Source organism: Ursus arctos, unplaced genomic scaffold, assembly GCF_023065955.2.
Source record: "Ursus arctos isolate Adak ecotype North America unplaced genomic scaffold, UrsArc2.0 scaffold_32, whole genome shotgun sequence".
NCBI lineage: Eukaryota > Metazoa > Chordata > Mammalia > Carnivora > Ursidae > Ursus > Ursus arctos.
The window spans coordinates 21,369,621-21,384,183 of NW_026623008.1; the positions used below are offsets into that span (position 1 = coordinate 21,369,621).

General features: G+C 55.7%; 1 protein-coding gene across 5 annotated transcripts in view; it reads left to right on the forward strand.

Annotated features, from left to right (window-relative positions):
* The window catches only part of PTPRU (protein tyrosine phosphatase receptor type U), a 77,847-nt gene that overhangs the window by 36,800 nt on the left and 26,484 nt on the right, over window positions 1–14,563 (forward strand). For all 5 annotated transcript variants that reach the window (XM_048221919.2, XM_026516849.4, XM_048221920.2 and 2 more), the window contains exons 12-15: window positions 1,929–2,202; window positions 2,868–2,904; window positions 3,674–3,812; window positions 10,462–10,619. In XM_048221919.2, coding sequence (XP_048077876.1) covers window positions 1,929–2,202; window positions 2,868–2,904; window positions 3,674–3,812; window positions 10,462–10,619 — 608 coding nt within the window. The remainder of the gene's footprint in view (window positions 1–1,928; window positions 2,203–2,867; window positions 2,905–3,673; window positions 3,813–10,461; window positions 10,620–14,563) is intronic.

Below are 14,563 nucleotides of genomic sequence, written 5' to 3' on the forward strand. Positions count from 1 at the left end.
GTGTGAGTGTGTGTATGTGAGAGAGTGTGAGGGTGTTTGTGGGATGTGTGTACGTGCCTGCTATCAGCCAGTTGCTGTGTTTGACTTCACCCGCACGAGTCGTTTTATCCTCATGGTGGCCTGTGGCGGGGGGACAGTTACCCTTATTTCACACATTGGGAAACAGGCTCAGCAGCCTTAAGTCCCTTGCCCCCAAGGTCACACAGCTGGAAGGTGACAGAGCTGGGGTTTGGAACCCAGGTCTGGCTGCACAGCCTGTGTCTTTTCTTGAAGCCACAGAGCCAGCCTCCCTGCCCCTCTGGTCCATCCCATCCTCCCACAAAGATGTGTGCACCGGGAGAGGGTGACGGCTGTATTCGGGTGTGGGAAGATCCTGCTAAACCTCTGAGAAGGTAGTGGGTTGCCCATGTGCCCTTGACACCCCCTCACGTCCCCACCCCCCTTCTCCTGCTTTGCCTCCCCTGTATTTGCTACGGCAGAGCCTGTCCCGGGCTGCTTCCCAGACTCTCTGGGGAGACCCAGGACAAAGTCAGGGTGTTTGAGGGGCCTTTTGCATTTCCAGGAGCCTCAGGGCCCGTGTGCAGCTGAGTCTGGGAGCTGGGAAACCCAGCAGCGCCTTCTCCTGTCCCGGTCCTCTTGAGAGATCCTGTGAGCAGGCCCATTTAGTGTCCCTCAGGGATGATGATGACAAGGTGGGGGCTGGAACATGGTGAGAGGGGGAAGGCATAGTGGCTGTGTGACCTTGGGCATGTCCCTTTATCTCTCCTTTTCCTTGTCTGCATAAGGGGGACCCTTCCAGTCAAGATTCAGTGTTGATTGTCATCACCTCCCAGCGGGGCGTGGGGCCAGCGGAGGCCTGACCTTGGCCTGGGAGATGGAGGCCGAGAGGGGCCTGGGCTGGTGTTTGCAGTGCACTAGTGACAGGGGATGAACCTCTGTGGCCCCAATCCCTGGGCACTGGGGTGATTCCCCCACAGCTCCGAAGCTCGAAAGAAACAGCTGGAGAGCCGGGAAAAGGCATCTCTACTTCCCAGAGTGCAGCTGTCAGGATGGGTGTCACACGCCAAGACGTGACCGAGGCTGTGACTAGAAATATTTGAATTTGTCAGCACTCGTTTATTTACTCTCGGCTTTGTTCCACCGAGGGTTTGGCGGAGCTCACAGCAAAAGGCCATTCAGTAAACTGATAAAAATAAATAAAACACACAAGTCGGGACCGGGAGACACACATCAGAGGGAATGCAGACGAGGGAACGCAAAGCAGCTGTCAGGACCCGGAGATGACAGGCTCCGAGTTGCAGACTCGAGGCTGCCTCCAGGTTGGGAGGGTACCCGGATGCAGGGTTCCTGTGGCCTCGCTTGCTTGCTCAGTGACTGTCTCCCCCACTGGAGGTCAGTTCCAGGAAGCCTGGATCCCCAGGTGCCTGTGTGGCACGGGCCCAGCGTCTGCGCTCACGCCCTTTCTGAATGAATGAATGAACACCTTGTGTCTGACCCTCATTCCTGGAGGCCCAAAGGGAGCCTTAGGTAGCCGGGGCGGAGCCCGAGGCTTCGGGGCCCCAGGTCCTGTGGCAAGCACGGGAGCTCGGGTTGAGGAGAGTCGGGTGGGGCTCTAGGGCTTGGTGCCACTGAGCAGGGCCCACGTTCTTTCCGCCTTAGTCACAGTCCTAACAGCCGACAGGCACTGGCTGCTTCGGAAACCTGCCTCCTTGCTTACATTTAGCTGGTGGAACCGTCCTGTGATCATGCTTGCTTTACAGAGGAGGAAACTGAGGCTCAGGGAGGTTAAGAGAGTTGCCCAGTGAGTACGAGGCAGAGCCGTGATTAGTCCCAGGCCAGGCCTGACCCCCAAGCCCATGCCCTTGGCCACCAGGTGGCTCTCCCTGTCCCTGGCCCGGGGGTCACCGCTCTGTCCCCTCCTCGTGCAGTGTGTACCAGGTGATCGTGGAGGAGGAGCGAGGGCGGAGGCTGCGTCGGGAGCCGGGCAGCCAGGACTGCTTCCCCGTGCCCTTGACCTTTGACGCTGCGCTGGCCCGCGGCCTGGTGCACTACTTCGGGGCAGAACTGGCGGCCAGCAGTCTGCCTGAAGCCATGCCCTTCACTGTGGGTGACAACCAGACCTATCGCGGCTTCTGGAACCCGCCGCTTGAGCCCAGGAAGTCCTACCTCATCTACTTCCAGGCAGCAAGCCACCTGAAGGGGGTGAGGGACTGGCCAGGGTTGTGATGGGGATAGGCGGGGGACACCTCGGAGCCATCTGAGCAGCCCCAGCGGAGGCTAGAGACCCTCCCCTGGCCCCGCCCCCTCTCCAGAACCCCCACCCTCCTTCCCTGAGCCTCCTGACCTCAGGTTCCTTCTCTTAGGGCATCTCCCTTTCTGAGCCTTTTCCCCATACTCTCTGACATCTAAGCACCCCCCCATCTATCCCTGCCCCCTCCCTGAGCCCTAGAGTCTGTGTCAGGCTCCTCTCTCCCCAGGGGTCCATCTCCCCATTCTGCTTTCCCCAGACCTTGAGGCCCACCACCCACCTCCTCCTGGAAGCCCTGCCCTTCTCCAGCTCCTCCCTTGGGGGGGCTCTCTCCTCCCCCGGCTCCCCTCTTAGTGAGCCCCTTGGCCACCCCCTCCCACACTGTTTCTTTCCCTGCTCTCCCGAACTCATTCCCCTTTCCTAAGTCATTGCCCTCTTTGCAGGCCCCTCCCTCCCCTCCCTGCTTCCCCCTTAGGCCTTCCTGCGGGAGGGGTGTCTCTAGTTACTGAGAGCCCTGGACAAGCCCTGACTAGGCCCAAGACAAGCTCCCCAAGGATGCCCCTGGGGAGGGTTAGGTCAGGGCTGCGGTGGTGCTGAGAGCCCCCATCTTTGCCTCCAGGAGACCCGGCTGAATTGCATCCGCATCGCTAGGAAAGGTAAGCCCCCCCTGGGTTCCTTCCTGGCCTTCAGCGGTGGGTTTCTCCCCTCTGGGCACTTGGGGGGTGGGCCCTGAGCTCCCAGAGCTGTGGGAGCAGAGGAGGGTGGTCCGGCAGACCTGGGGTCAGGAAGCATTTCTTTTCCTGGTCCCCACTTGTCCCACCTGAAAGGCTCCTCCTCCCAGCCTGGACAGTAGAGCTAACCTCTTTTTCTCTTGTCATGGTCACAGAAGTGGCTTTGGCAGGGGCCTGGGACAGGTCTGTGGAGGGCGAGCCATTATGGTTGGGCCATGGGGCTGATGGCACTGGGCGCTGGTTCTGGGTTCTGTATCTGCCCCCTTTGTTGTGGTGGGGGAGAGCTGGACTCTGCAGTGTAGATAGGGAGTGTGGTTGGTCCCCCATCCTGAGATGCCCTCAGCGGGCCCTAGGTGTGTGCTTCTCTCCCCCCATTGCCTCTCAGGAGGGCAGGAGGGTGAGTCTGAAGGCCCTAGGCATCCTCCATCCCCTGTCCACTGAAGGATGGGAGGATCTGAGAAAGTAGAGAGGAAAGGGGAGCTCTTCCTGGTGGGATCCACGGGGGTGCAGAAGTTATAAGGATGGTGAGGGGGCAGATGAGACTGAAAGGCTGCCTCTGAGCTGAGGACGGGGTGGGGGTCGTTGTCTTTGTGCACATGTGTTAGTGTATTCCTAGGGACTCAGACCCTTGCAGGCAGTGGGTAGGTGGTCCCTGTCTCCCCTCTGACCCTTTGTCCCACTTTATTCTCCCCAGCTGCCTGTAAGGAAAGCAAGCGACCCCTGGAGGTGTCCCAGAGATCGGAGGAGATGGGGCTCATCCTGGGCATCTGTGCGGGGGGACTTGCTGTCCTCATCCTTCTCCTGGGGGCCATCATTATCATCATCCGTAAGGGGTGAGTGAGGCCGGTGCCGTGACTCACCCAAGGCTCCCTCCGAAGCCTGGTGGGCACAGAGGAGCAGTGGCTGGGGCCTGGGAGGGCGGCTGCCTGGTGAGTGTGGAGGGCTGCCAGCCTGGGCATCTGGCCTGAGCATGGGCCCAAGCCAGGCAACGGGAAGCCAGAGCCTCTGCAAATGAACCTGGGCTGGAGCGGCTTGGCTGGTGCCAGGTTCCACTGTCCAGGGAAGGGCGCTCCGTGCCTGCTGCCAAGGAGCTGTGCTGGAAGTGGGCACTGCCCTCCTGCGTCTGCTGGGCTGTTCCAAGGGGGAGGGTGTGGAGGTAACCTGACTTTGAACCTCCAGCCCCCTGCGGACCTTCTGCCAACTTGTCTGCCCTGACCACGGGGTCGTGGTGCTGACCCTGAGCAGTGGGGTGGTGCTCACTCCCCTTCACGCCAAGGACCCTGAACCATGGTTCTTCCTGGGCCCTGTCTTCCCTGGGGCTCAGCTGGCCCTGGACCCTGTTACTGTTGATCCGTGTGGAGTCCTCCTGGGCCTATGACTCAGAGGAGACCTCGCTCCTGCCCCTCCCACCCCCCTGGCCTCCAAGGTCTGGCGTGTTTCTGAGGGGTGCCTTTCCTAGGGCATTTTGCAGTGAGCAGCATGCGTCCTGGCACCTCTTAGAATCCAGAACTTAGAATTTCAGAGTTTCAGAAATTCAGGATTTGAGAATCTCAGAGTTTAGAATTGTAGAGGCTCAGAGCCCAGAAGGTGAGAGCTGCCTGGTAGTTCAAGGGCATCTAGTCTAGTGGTTTTCAAATCGTCTTAAAGCAACAGAACCTGTTTTCAAAACACCAAATAAACCTCCCCTGGGAGGCCCAGCACATGGAGCAGACGAAGGCCGAGCCTCTGGTTAGAGCAGGGGTGGAGGCTTCTGAGACCACGCTGGCTTCCCACACGCCTTCTTCCCCTCCCCCTCCCTTCATTCCCCACCGGGCAGCCCCAGGACACTGGTCCAAGCACATTAACTGAAGGATGGAGATGTTGAGGCCCCAAGGGGCGTATGGACCTGCCCGAGGTCACCCAGGGAGCCCTGTCCGCACCTGCCCTGTCCCTGCCTGGGCTCTGCACAGCTGCTTCTGGGCTGGTGCTGGATCTCAGGGCTGCCAGGAGCAGATAAGTAGGATCAAGGGGGATGAAGAGAACTGGCCAGGGCTGCCTTTCCTGAGGCCAGGCACTGGCAGAGAGAGACTCTCCCAGAGGGTCTGGGGATAGGATGTGCCAGCCAGGTGGGGTTGGCCTGTCCAGGGCATGAAGCTGATTTTTCCCTTCTTTAGTCCCCACACAACTTGAGATAAACTGCATCATTTAACGAGTATTACTGTGTGCCCAGGGCTTTACACACACCATCCATTAGATCATTAGTTATTGAGCACCTACTGTGTGCCAGGCACTGTTCTAGCAGTCAGGGTACACCAGCGAACATTTCCTTCTTGGATCCTGACCCATGAAGCAGGTCTGAGCCTTTTCTCACAGATGAGGAAACTGTAACTGAGCGGCTTGACCATGTCACTCTGCTGGTAAGTGACAGGGGCTGGTTTGAATCCAGTCCTGACTACAAAACCCGTGCTCCTTAGGGCTGGGGATGTGAAGGGCCTCACCACGGCTATCGCACAGGAAGTACCCAGAATTAGCAAGTTCCTGTCCTCCTCCCCTGCGGGGGACCTGGAAGTTAACTCTGGGGTGGGATGGGGTGGGGTGGGGAGTGAGGCAGATGGTGAGGGCTGTAGGGGAGTGGTCAGATTTTGGGGGGTTGCAGGTAGTATTTGAGGCCTTAGAAATCTGCCCTCAAGGAGAGAGGATTGGCCAAGCGGAGGGTCTCACCTCTGCAGGGAGCACTGGGCCCAGGAGAAGATGGACCAGAGATGCTGCTGGAGCCTCGCTAGGAAAGCCTGCAGTCTACACAACTGCTACCCCATAAACCCTTCCAGGCTACCCTGAAGCCCCCAGGATCCCCCCAGGCTCACCCATTCCCTCCCTCCCTTCCTCCCTCCCTCCCTCCCTCCCTCCCTCCCTCCCTCCCTCCCTTCCTTCCTTCCTTCCTTCCTTCCTTCCTTCCTTCCTTCCTTCCTTCCTTCCTCTAAAAGCCATTCAGTCCCATTCTCTAGCGCCTCATTGCATCCCCCTAAATCCTGTTCTGGCCTTCAGGGTCCACTGTGCTCCTCAGGGCTCCCCTGGTCTGCATTGCGGGGTTTAGGGGACAGAGCAGGTCTGGCAGTGATGGAGGTCATGGGCAGGTCAGGAGGTTGCTGAGGGACGCTGATACCCAGTGGCCACCCGATGCATCCTTGTCGGAGGAAGGAGGTGGCCTGGGGCGGGAGCGGTTGTGGGAGACGCTGGGTGGGGGCCAGGCCAGGCGGAGGGCAGTCAGGCTTCCCATCCTGCCTTGCCAGGGTGGACAATGAGCCTGGATGCTTCTGCGCTGGGGGAACTCCCAGGCCCCCCAGGCCCCCCGGGCCGGGTGTAGCTCTGGTTCTGCTTCCAGACTCCCATCCTTCTCCTTTGTAGTACTTTCTTCTCCCTGCACTTTTACTTACTTGGAGTGCTTGGCTCAATTGTTTTTCTTCCCTGCTGTCCTGTTGGCTGTGCATCCCCAGGGCCTGGCCCCGTGGAGTGGGGTCCTCCCGCACCTCCCCCTCCCCCGGCTCCCAGCTCCGCAGGGGGAGGCAGGCAGGGTGGAGCTGGGCTGACAGTGGCCCCTTGGGCGGGGTCATTATTACTCACCCGTTTGGAGGAGGATATGGACGCTCATAGAGCTGGAGTTCTTTTATTTATTTTCCCTCTTTATTGATTACTCAATTCAATGAAATATTTATTGGGGGATTGTCATGTCTTGGGCGCTGTCCTGGGCCCTGGGAACCGGCAGGAGGCAAAGGAGACAAGAATACTGCCCTTTGTAGGTAGTGTGGAGCCTGGCATTAAACCAGAAACAGGACAAATGGGTAATTACAGATTATGAAAAGAACAGGTTGCCGGGGTGGGGGGCAGAGAGGGGGTAAAGGTGACACAATAGAGTGGGTGATTATGGGGGAGTCTTTGTGGAAGATTCTTGAAAAGTCATAACATTACAGCTGAGACCAGAATGCCATTCCTTCAGCCATCCCCCTCCTCTCCGTACCCTCCGCTTTCTCCTGGGATCGAGGAGAGGAGACGTGCTGTGTGGCCTGCAGCCACTCTCCTGCCCTCACTGGGCCTCAGCCTTCCACTCTTGTCAGCAGGAGTCCCTTGCGGGAGGCCATTCCCTGGGGTCCCTGCTGGTGGTGTGGTGTGGGGGCAGGTGAATGGAAGACCCCTGGATGTGCCCGGATGGGGCCTCAGGAGGGAGCTGGCTCTGGGGGTCAGGGTCCTGGGACAGGCGTCTGTACTCTGCCCCTGACCCCCAGAGTTCCAGGCAAATGGGTAATTACAGATTATGAAAAGAACAGGTTGCTGGGGTGGGGGGCAGAGACGACTCTCTGGGACTCAGCTTCCCCACCTGCGAAGTGGGGTCAGACTCAAGCTATGCTTTGGGTGCCCGGAGGGGGTGGCCCGGCTCCTTTGATGGACCCCACACTTGGGGGCAGTCTGGGACGGGGCGGGCGGGCCTCCCCTTTGCCCTGGAGTCCAGCTGGAGCCCTCTCCACCTCCCCCACCCCCAACCCCCAGCCAGGGTCCCCTCCCAGGCACAGGTGTACGCAGAGGGCTGACCCCTCAGGGGCAGAGGGGCCTGCAGGGGTGAGTGGCATTGGGACTGAGGGGGTGGAGCTGTAGGGGAGAGCGGGTCACTTGTGAGCATGTGAGGGAGGGTGTCTGTGTGTGAGTGTGTATCCACACGTGTGTGTCTGTGTGTGAATGTGCAAGTGTGTGTATGTCTCTCTCTGTCCGTGTGTGTGTGTGACTGTTCGAAAGCTCTGCTTCCCCAGGCCCTTCCCCACCTCCTCCTCCCTCCAGCAGCAGGCTTGGGGAAGGTTCTGGAAGGGGCCTCGGGTCTTGGTTTTCAACGACTGAGCCTAGCCAGCCCTTGGGACAAGGAAGGTCCTCCTGACCTGTCCAGCCCCTGGCCAGCGCCCTCCCCAGCACAGAAAGCAGCAGGCCCCTCCCTGCCGGCTGGGTGCTGCCCTCGGCCCACCTTGTGGCAGGACCACGGGCCCAACTGTGCTGTTCTCTTTGCACGCTGCCAGGAGGGACCACTATGCCTACTCCTACTACCCGTAAGTAGCCCCGGCCTAGCCCCTTGGGCCCTGTGTCGTCCTCCTCGTGTGGAGGGCCTTGCGCAGGTCCCTCTCTGGGGTCCACAGCCGTGCACTGTGTGTGCGTGTCAGGGGCGGGCCCGTCCCCACCCTGGCAGCTGTCCCCCGGGTGCATACAGCTCTCAGGTCAGCAGGAGCCCCTTCTCTGGCTGGGCGGCCCCAGGCTTTTCAGACCCACCATTTCTGGGCACTTCCTCTGGGCTCAGACCCTGAGAAACACACACTGTGATCCCTCCCGTGTTACTGACGAGGAGACGGAGGCTCAGAGAGGTGAAGGGACTGGTCAGAGGTCACAGGAAGTCCAGAGCTGGGGTTACCACCCAGGCCCCGTCTGACTCCCTGGTCTCCTGATGGTACTCTGTGTTCCGCCTCTGCCTTCTCTGATTCTACAAGCCTTCCAGAACATTCCCTGCACCTGTGCCCGTTCTCCCTCCTCGCAGACCAGGCTCAGGTGGCCCCAGGACAGCCTGAGGACGGGGGTCTCTCACCTCGTCCTCCTGGACCCTCTACTTGCATCCACGTCATCCAGTGTCGCACCGGCTTTTCCAGCAACCGCACCCCCGTCAGCTCAGGGGGAGCCTCCAGCAGGACTTTTCCAGGAATCGTGGACAAGACAGTTGTCCCGCCTTCTCTACTGTGCAGTTCATGTTTGACCCTAAATGCAGAACTTGTCCAAGTGTCCGCTCACACGCTGTCTGCCGACTCTCACCCTGAGGTCCGCTGGCGGCCGGCGGTGCTCGCCGTCCCTCCGGCTTCTGTCTTCTGTGGAGCTGGGGCCTGCTGTTTGTGGTTCTTCTTCCAAGTGAACCGGGAGGCCTGGGCAGGGAGCGGAGTCCTGGGGTGCACCCCTGGAGACCGCCTTCTAGGCACAGCGTGACTGCTGTCCTCTGTCCACGGCCCTCTGTCTGTCCTCTCTGTGGCTTGCTGGTGTCTGCCTGTCCCTCCCTCTCTGTCCCCTTCCCCATCTCTCCTTGTCATGGTCCCTTTATTGTCTCTCCTTCTCCCTGTCCTCCTTCTCTTATCTTCCTGATTCCCTTGTTCCCTCCTCACCTCCCTCTCCTTCCTCCTGCCCCCTCCCTTCTTTCTTATGTTGATGGTCAAGCCCACAGCCACAGAGGCTTCTTTTCATGGGCCCACAAAGCAGTCCTTGGCTGTGCCCTGGGCCATGGTGAGGGTGATGCCCAGAGCTTGGCGGTAGGGGTCACCCGGTCTTCCCCTGCCCCAGACAGTTCTTGAACTAGGACGGACTGATTAGAATTTGCCAGTCTGGGACGATCCCTTCCTTAGCCTCTTTATCTCCACCGATGGTCAAAGTTCCTGAGCCCTCTTAACCTGCAAGTCCTCTCTCGAGACTACCCCACATCCTGCATGCTGTAGGGCCCCGCAGGGTGAATGACTAAATTATCCTGAGCCCTCCTCCCTGTGATTGGGGCCCTGGCTCTGCTTCCGTCTCAAAACAGGTCCCAAGTCATTCCCTCTGCCTTTCGCTCAGCCCCTCAGTCATGGAGCTGTCCCCCCTCTTCTTCCCCCTTCTCTCCAAATCTTCTGGGGTCACAAACTGCCATCCTCCTCTGTAGAGCTGGGCTGGAGGCCTGGGCTGTGCAGGGCCCTTGTCTAGGGGCCTTTTCCCAAGGCCTCTCAGGAGGGACTGGGCCTCTTGCTTTCTGCCTCCGCTGCTTCCAGTGGCTGGATGGACTGGTGGGTCTTGGCAGGAATATGGACCTTGTATGGATCTCTTTACACGTCTCATGTGGCCCATGGTGGGACCATCCTGGGGGTTCTGCGGATAGGAAGAAGCCAGTTGGAGCTCGTTCCCTGCCTAGAGGAAGACTCCAGAGCACTGGCTGAGCAGCGGCCAGACTCTCTGCCATGAAGGAGAAGCGTAGTGCACCCCCATTGTAGGGAAAAGGGGTTCTCAGGTCATATGTTCGGTGAGGACGGGGGAAGGGAGGATGGCTCTGGGGGATGGGGGAAAGGAGGAGGGCGAGCTGGGGCTGGAGCTGGGGCAGTCATCTTCCTCGTTTGGATGGGGTGACTGCTGTGATACCCAAATAGTCCCAGAGTGACTATCATTCCCATTTCCTGAGCCCTCCAGGCCAGTGACGGGGGCCAGGGCCCAGCCTGAGGCCACTGGACTTCATCCCTTATTCTCAGCAAAGGTCCCCAGGACAGGGACTCTGCCCAGTCCCTTGTGGGGGAGGCTGCAGCTCTGGGTTTGCTGAGCAAAGGATAGAGGCAGAGCCCTCTCAGTATTTAGAGATGCTTCTAGAATGCCTCCTGGCCTCAAGGCCCCCTGATGGTGGGGCCTCCCCACCCACCCCTGGGCATTGTCCTGCCCAGCTCAGCATCCATGTCTCTTGTCGACCCCTCTCTGCAGGAAGCCGGTGAACATGACCAAGGCTACTGTCAACTACCGCCAGGAGAAGACCCACATGATGAGTGCCGTGGACCGGAGCTTCACGGACCAGAGCACCCTGCAGGAGGACGAGCGGCTGGGCCTCTCCTTCATGGACACCCATGGCTATAGCCCCCGAGGTGAGTGCCTGGCCTGCCCGCCCTTCCCCGTGGCTCTGGGATTCCACACCTGAGCCAGGAGGACTGAGCCCCTCCGATGAGTTCTGTAGCACCCTAGAGCCAAAACGAAACATCGGTCGTGCTCCCGCTGGGTGCCAGCCCTGGCGCTGGCAATGCCGGAGAGGCATGGGTATTACTTTTGCCCTGGGGGACCTTTAGGAAAATGGAGGACTTCGACAGAGACTCATAGTGGAGGCATGCGACGTCCCATGTTGATTGTGGGAAGGGCTCCGGGGACTCAGAGAAAAGAGTGACGCTGTGTGATCAGAGCGGACCAGATCCATCTCCAGCCGGTTGAGCAGCTGCTGTGGGAGAAGCAGGGGACCGGTGGCTAAGAAGGATGGCTCTGGAGTCAGACAGACCTGGGTTTGCATCTCAGTTTCCCCTTAGCTGTGTGAGCTGGGGCAAGCTGCTTAACCTCTCTGGATGTCTGCTTCCTCAGGTACAAAATGGGGCTAGTGATCATCTCTGCTGGTAGGTCTGCTGGAAGACTAGGTTGGCTATTACGTGTATGCGTGTCGTCAGTGCCGTGGCCCGCATGCCGGCAGAAGGCGGTGGATCAGCCGAATGTACTCGGAGCTTGTCATAAATCACTGCCTCACTCATCTTTTTATTCTCTTTAGTGATGATTTGTACAAGACAAAGTATGTAGTGTTTCTGGAAGTCATGCAGTGATAATACAACAAACACCGGGATGCTGTCTGGGTGTCCCTCCCAAAGAATATGCCCTGCACCCCTCTTATGCATCAACACCCCCCTGAAATTTGTGTCTGTAATTTCCTTACCGTTCGGGGCGTAGTTTTACCCTGTGTCCATGCAGCCCCACACAGTGCGTTCTGTCACTTGGCTCGTGTCTGAGCTTTATACAAATGCGGTCACACGGTTCCTCCGCTCCGCGCTGTGTTTCTCATCTTTGCCCAGGTGGATGGTTCGCTGTTTTCTTTTGTTTTCTCTGACTTGTCGTTTTCCGTTATATGAATGTATCGCGATTGATTTCTCCTCCTGCCATCCAGCGACATCTGATTTGCTTCCACTTTTCTGGTTATTACAAACGAGGCTGCTCTGAATGTTCTGGAATGGATCTCCAGCTGCATCCGCACAGCAGATCAGAGACGGAGAGCAGCCGGGTTGCGGAGCGAGCCTGCTCCCCTTTGGAAGACAGTGACGAGCTGTGTCCCAGAGTGGCTTTGCCTGTGCTCACGGCCAGCAGCAGCGAGTGCGAGCTTCTGCTCTCCCCGGCAAGCTCAGAATTTGCCAGGCTTCTTCACTTTTGCCAAACTAGTTTGTATAAAATGGTAATTCTCTAGAGTCTTAATTTGCATTTCTCTGATTACTAATGAGGTTGAGCATATTTTCGAATCATTATTGGCCATTCAGCGTTCTTCTTCCATGAAATGCCTGTTCATGCCTTTTACCTAATTTTCTATTAGGTTTTCTGTTGCTTTCTTAGTGGTTTTTAGGAGTTCTTTATATATTTAGGATGATAATCACTTTTCACTTATGAATTGCAAATATCTTCTCTCAATTTCTGGCTCATCTCTGCAGGTTATTTTTAGTGTCTTTGAAGGAACAAGTTTTTATTTTAATTTAGTCAAGTTCATCAGTCTTTTCCTTTCTGATTTCTACTTTTTGTGTTTTCTTCGAGAATGCTTCCTTTGCAGGGTCATAAAATATTTTTTACTTTTTTCTAAGCCTTTTTATATTTTGCATTGCACATTTCAATCTTCACCCGTCTGTGATTGATTTTTGTGTGTCATGGGAATGAAGGATTTTCTTTTTTTATATTTTCTTTTCTTTTTAAAATTTTTTCTGTAGTAACTCCTGTCCCAGCTTCTGTTACAGTTTGTATTTTCACCACTGATTGTGGACCCACCCTCATCAGAGATCATGCTTCCATTTATTTGGGGATTGTCTTTTGGCTCCTTGTTCTCTTTGATTGGCCACTTTGGTGATTCCGATGTCTGTCCATACCTGATTGCCTCATTAGTAGAGTTATCTAAATCTTGTATCTGGTACATCAAGTTCTTCCGGCTTTGCTCCTCTTCAGGGGTGTCTTGACTGTATTTGTCCCTCTCATGCATTTCATTTCATTTCATTTCATTTCATTTCATTTCATTTCATTTCATTTCATTTCATTTCATTTCATTTATTTCATTTCATTTTATCTATTTATTTAGAGAGAGAGAGATTGCGTGCAAGCGGGGCGGGGAAAGGGTAGATGGACAGGGAAAGAGAGGATTTTTTTTTTTTTAAGATTTTATTTATGTATTTGAGAGAGAGAGAGAGAGAGAGTATGAGCGGGGTAAGGGGCAGAGGGAGAAGCAGGCTCTCCACTGAGCAGGGGGCCCGATGTGGGGCTCGACCCCAGGACCCTGAGATCATGACCTGAGCTGAAGACAGATGCTCAACCGACTGAGCCTCCCAGGTGCCCCGGGAAAGAGAATCTTTTTTTTTTTTTTTATTAATGATTTTTTATTATATTATGTTAGTCACCATACAGTACATCCCCGGTTTCCGATGTAAGGCTCGATGATTCATTAGTTGCGTATAACACCCAGTGCACCATGCAATACGCGCCCTCCTTACTACCCATCACCGGTCTATCCCATTCCCCCACCCCCCTCCCCTCTGAGGCCCTCAGTTTGTTTCTCATAGTCCATAGTCTCTCATGTTTCATTCCCCCTTCTGATTACCCCCCCTTTCTTTATCCCTTTCTTCTCCTACCGATCTTCCTAGTTCTTATGTTCCATAGATGAGAGAAATCATATAATAGTTGTCTTTCTCTGCTTGACTTATTTCACTTAGCATTATCTCCTCCAGTGCCGTCCATGTTGCAGCAAATGTTGAGAACTCGTTCTTTCTGATAGCTGAGTAATATTCCGTTGTATATTTGGACCACAACTTCTTAATCCGGGAAAGAGAATCTTAAGCAGGCTCCATGCTCAGCGTGGAGCCTGATGTGGGGCTTGATCTCACCACCCTGAGATCATGACCTGAGCCAAAATCAAGAGTTGGATGCTTAACCGACTGAGCCACCCCAGTGCCCGTCTCTCTCATACATTTCAGAATCATCTTTTCAAGTTACTCGGAAAACTTTTTGGGTGGATTTGTATTAAATGTTTAGATCAATTTGGGGAGAACTGACATCTTAGGAATTGTCTTCGCATCCCCGGGGGGATGTCTATCACCCTATGTATTTAGGTCTTGAGTGTCTTTCAGTAAATTTCTCCATAAAATTTTGCACATCTTTTGTTAGGTGTACCCTCGGGTCCCTTGTATTTTTGATTTCCATTGCAAATGGTACGTTGTGTGGGTGTGTGTGGTAAAATACACGTAATGTAGAATTTACCATCTAAACTGTTCTTAAGTGTGCAGTGGGGGGGGGTATTAAACACATGCATAACAGGCGACCATCACCATCATCCAACCCCATAGCTGTTCCCCTTGCGAAACTGAAACTCTGTCCCACAGAGCAGTAACCCCCCATCCCTGCCTCTTCCCAGCCCCTGGCAACCACCGTTCTCCTTGCCGTGTCTGTGAATTCGACTACTCTAATTATCTCATATACATGGAATCACAGAGCATTTGTCTTTCTGTGACTGGCTTATGTCACTTAGCTGAATATTTTCAAGCTTCTTTCATCCTCGAGCATCTTTCAGAATTTTCTTCCTTTTTAAGGCTGATGAATATTCCATGGCATGTATGTACCGCGTTTTGCTTATTCATACATTCACCCACGGATGCATAGGTGGCTTCCGTGTTTTAGTTATTGTGAAGAATGCTGTTGTGAACATGGGTGCACACACATCTGTTCGAGACCCTGATTCAGTTCTTTTGGGTACACACCGATAAGTGGAATTGCTGCATCATATGCTAATTCTATTTTTAATCTTTTGAGCAACCAC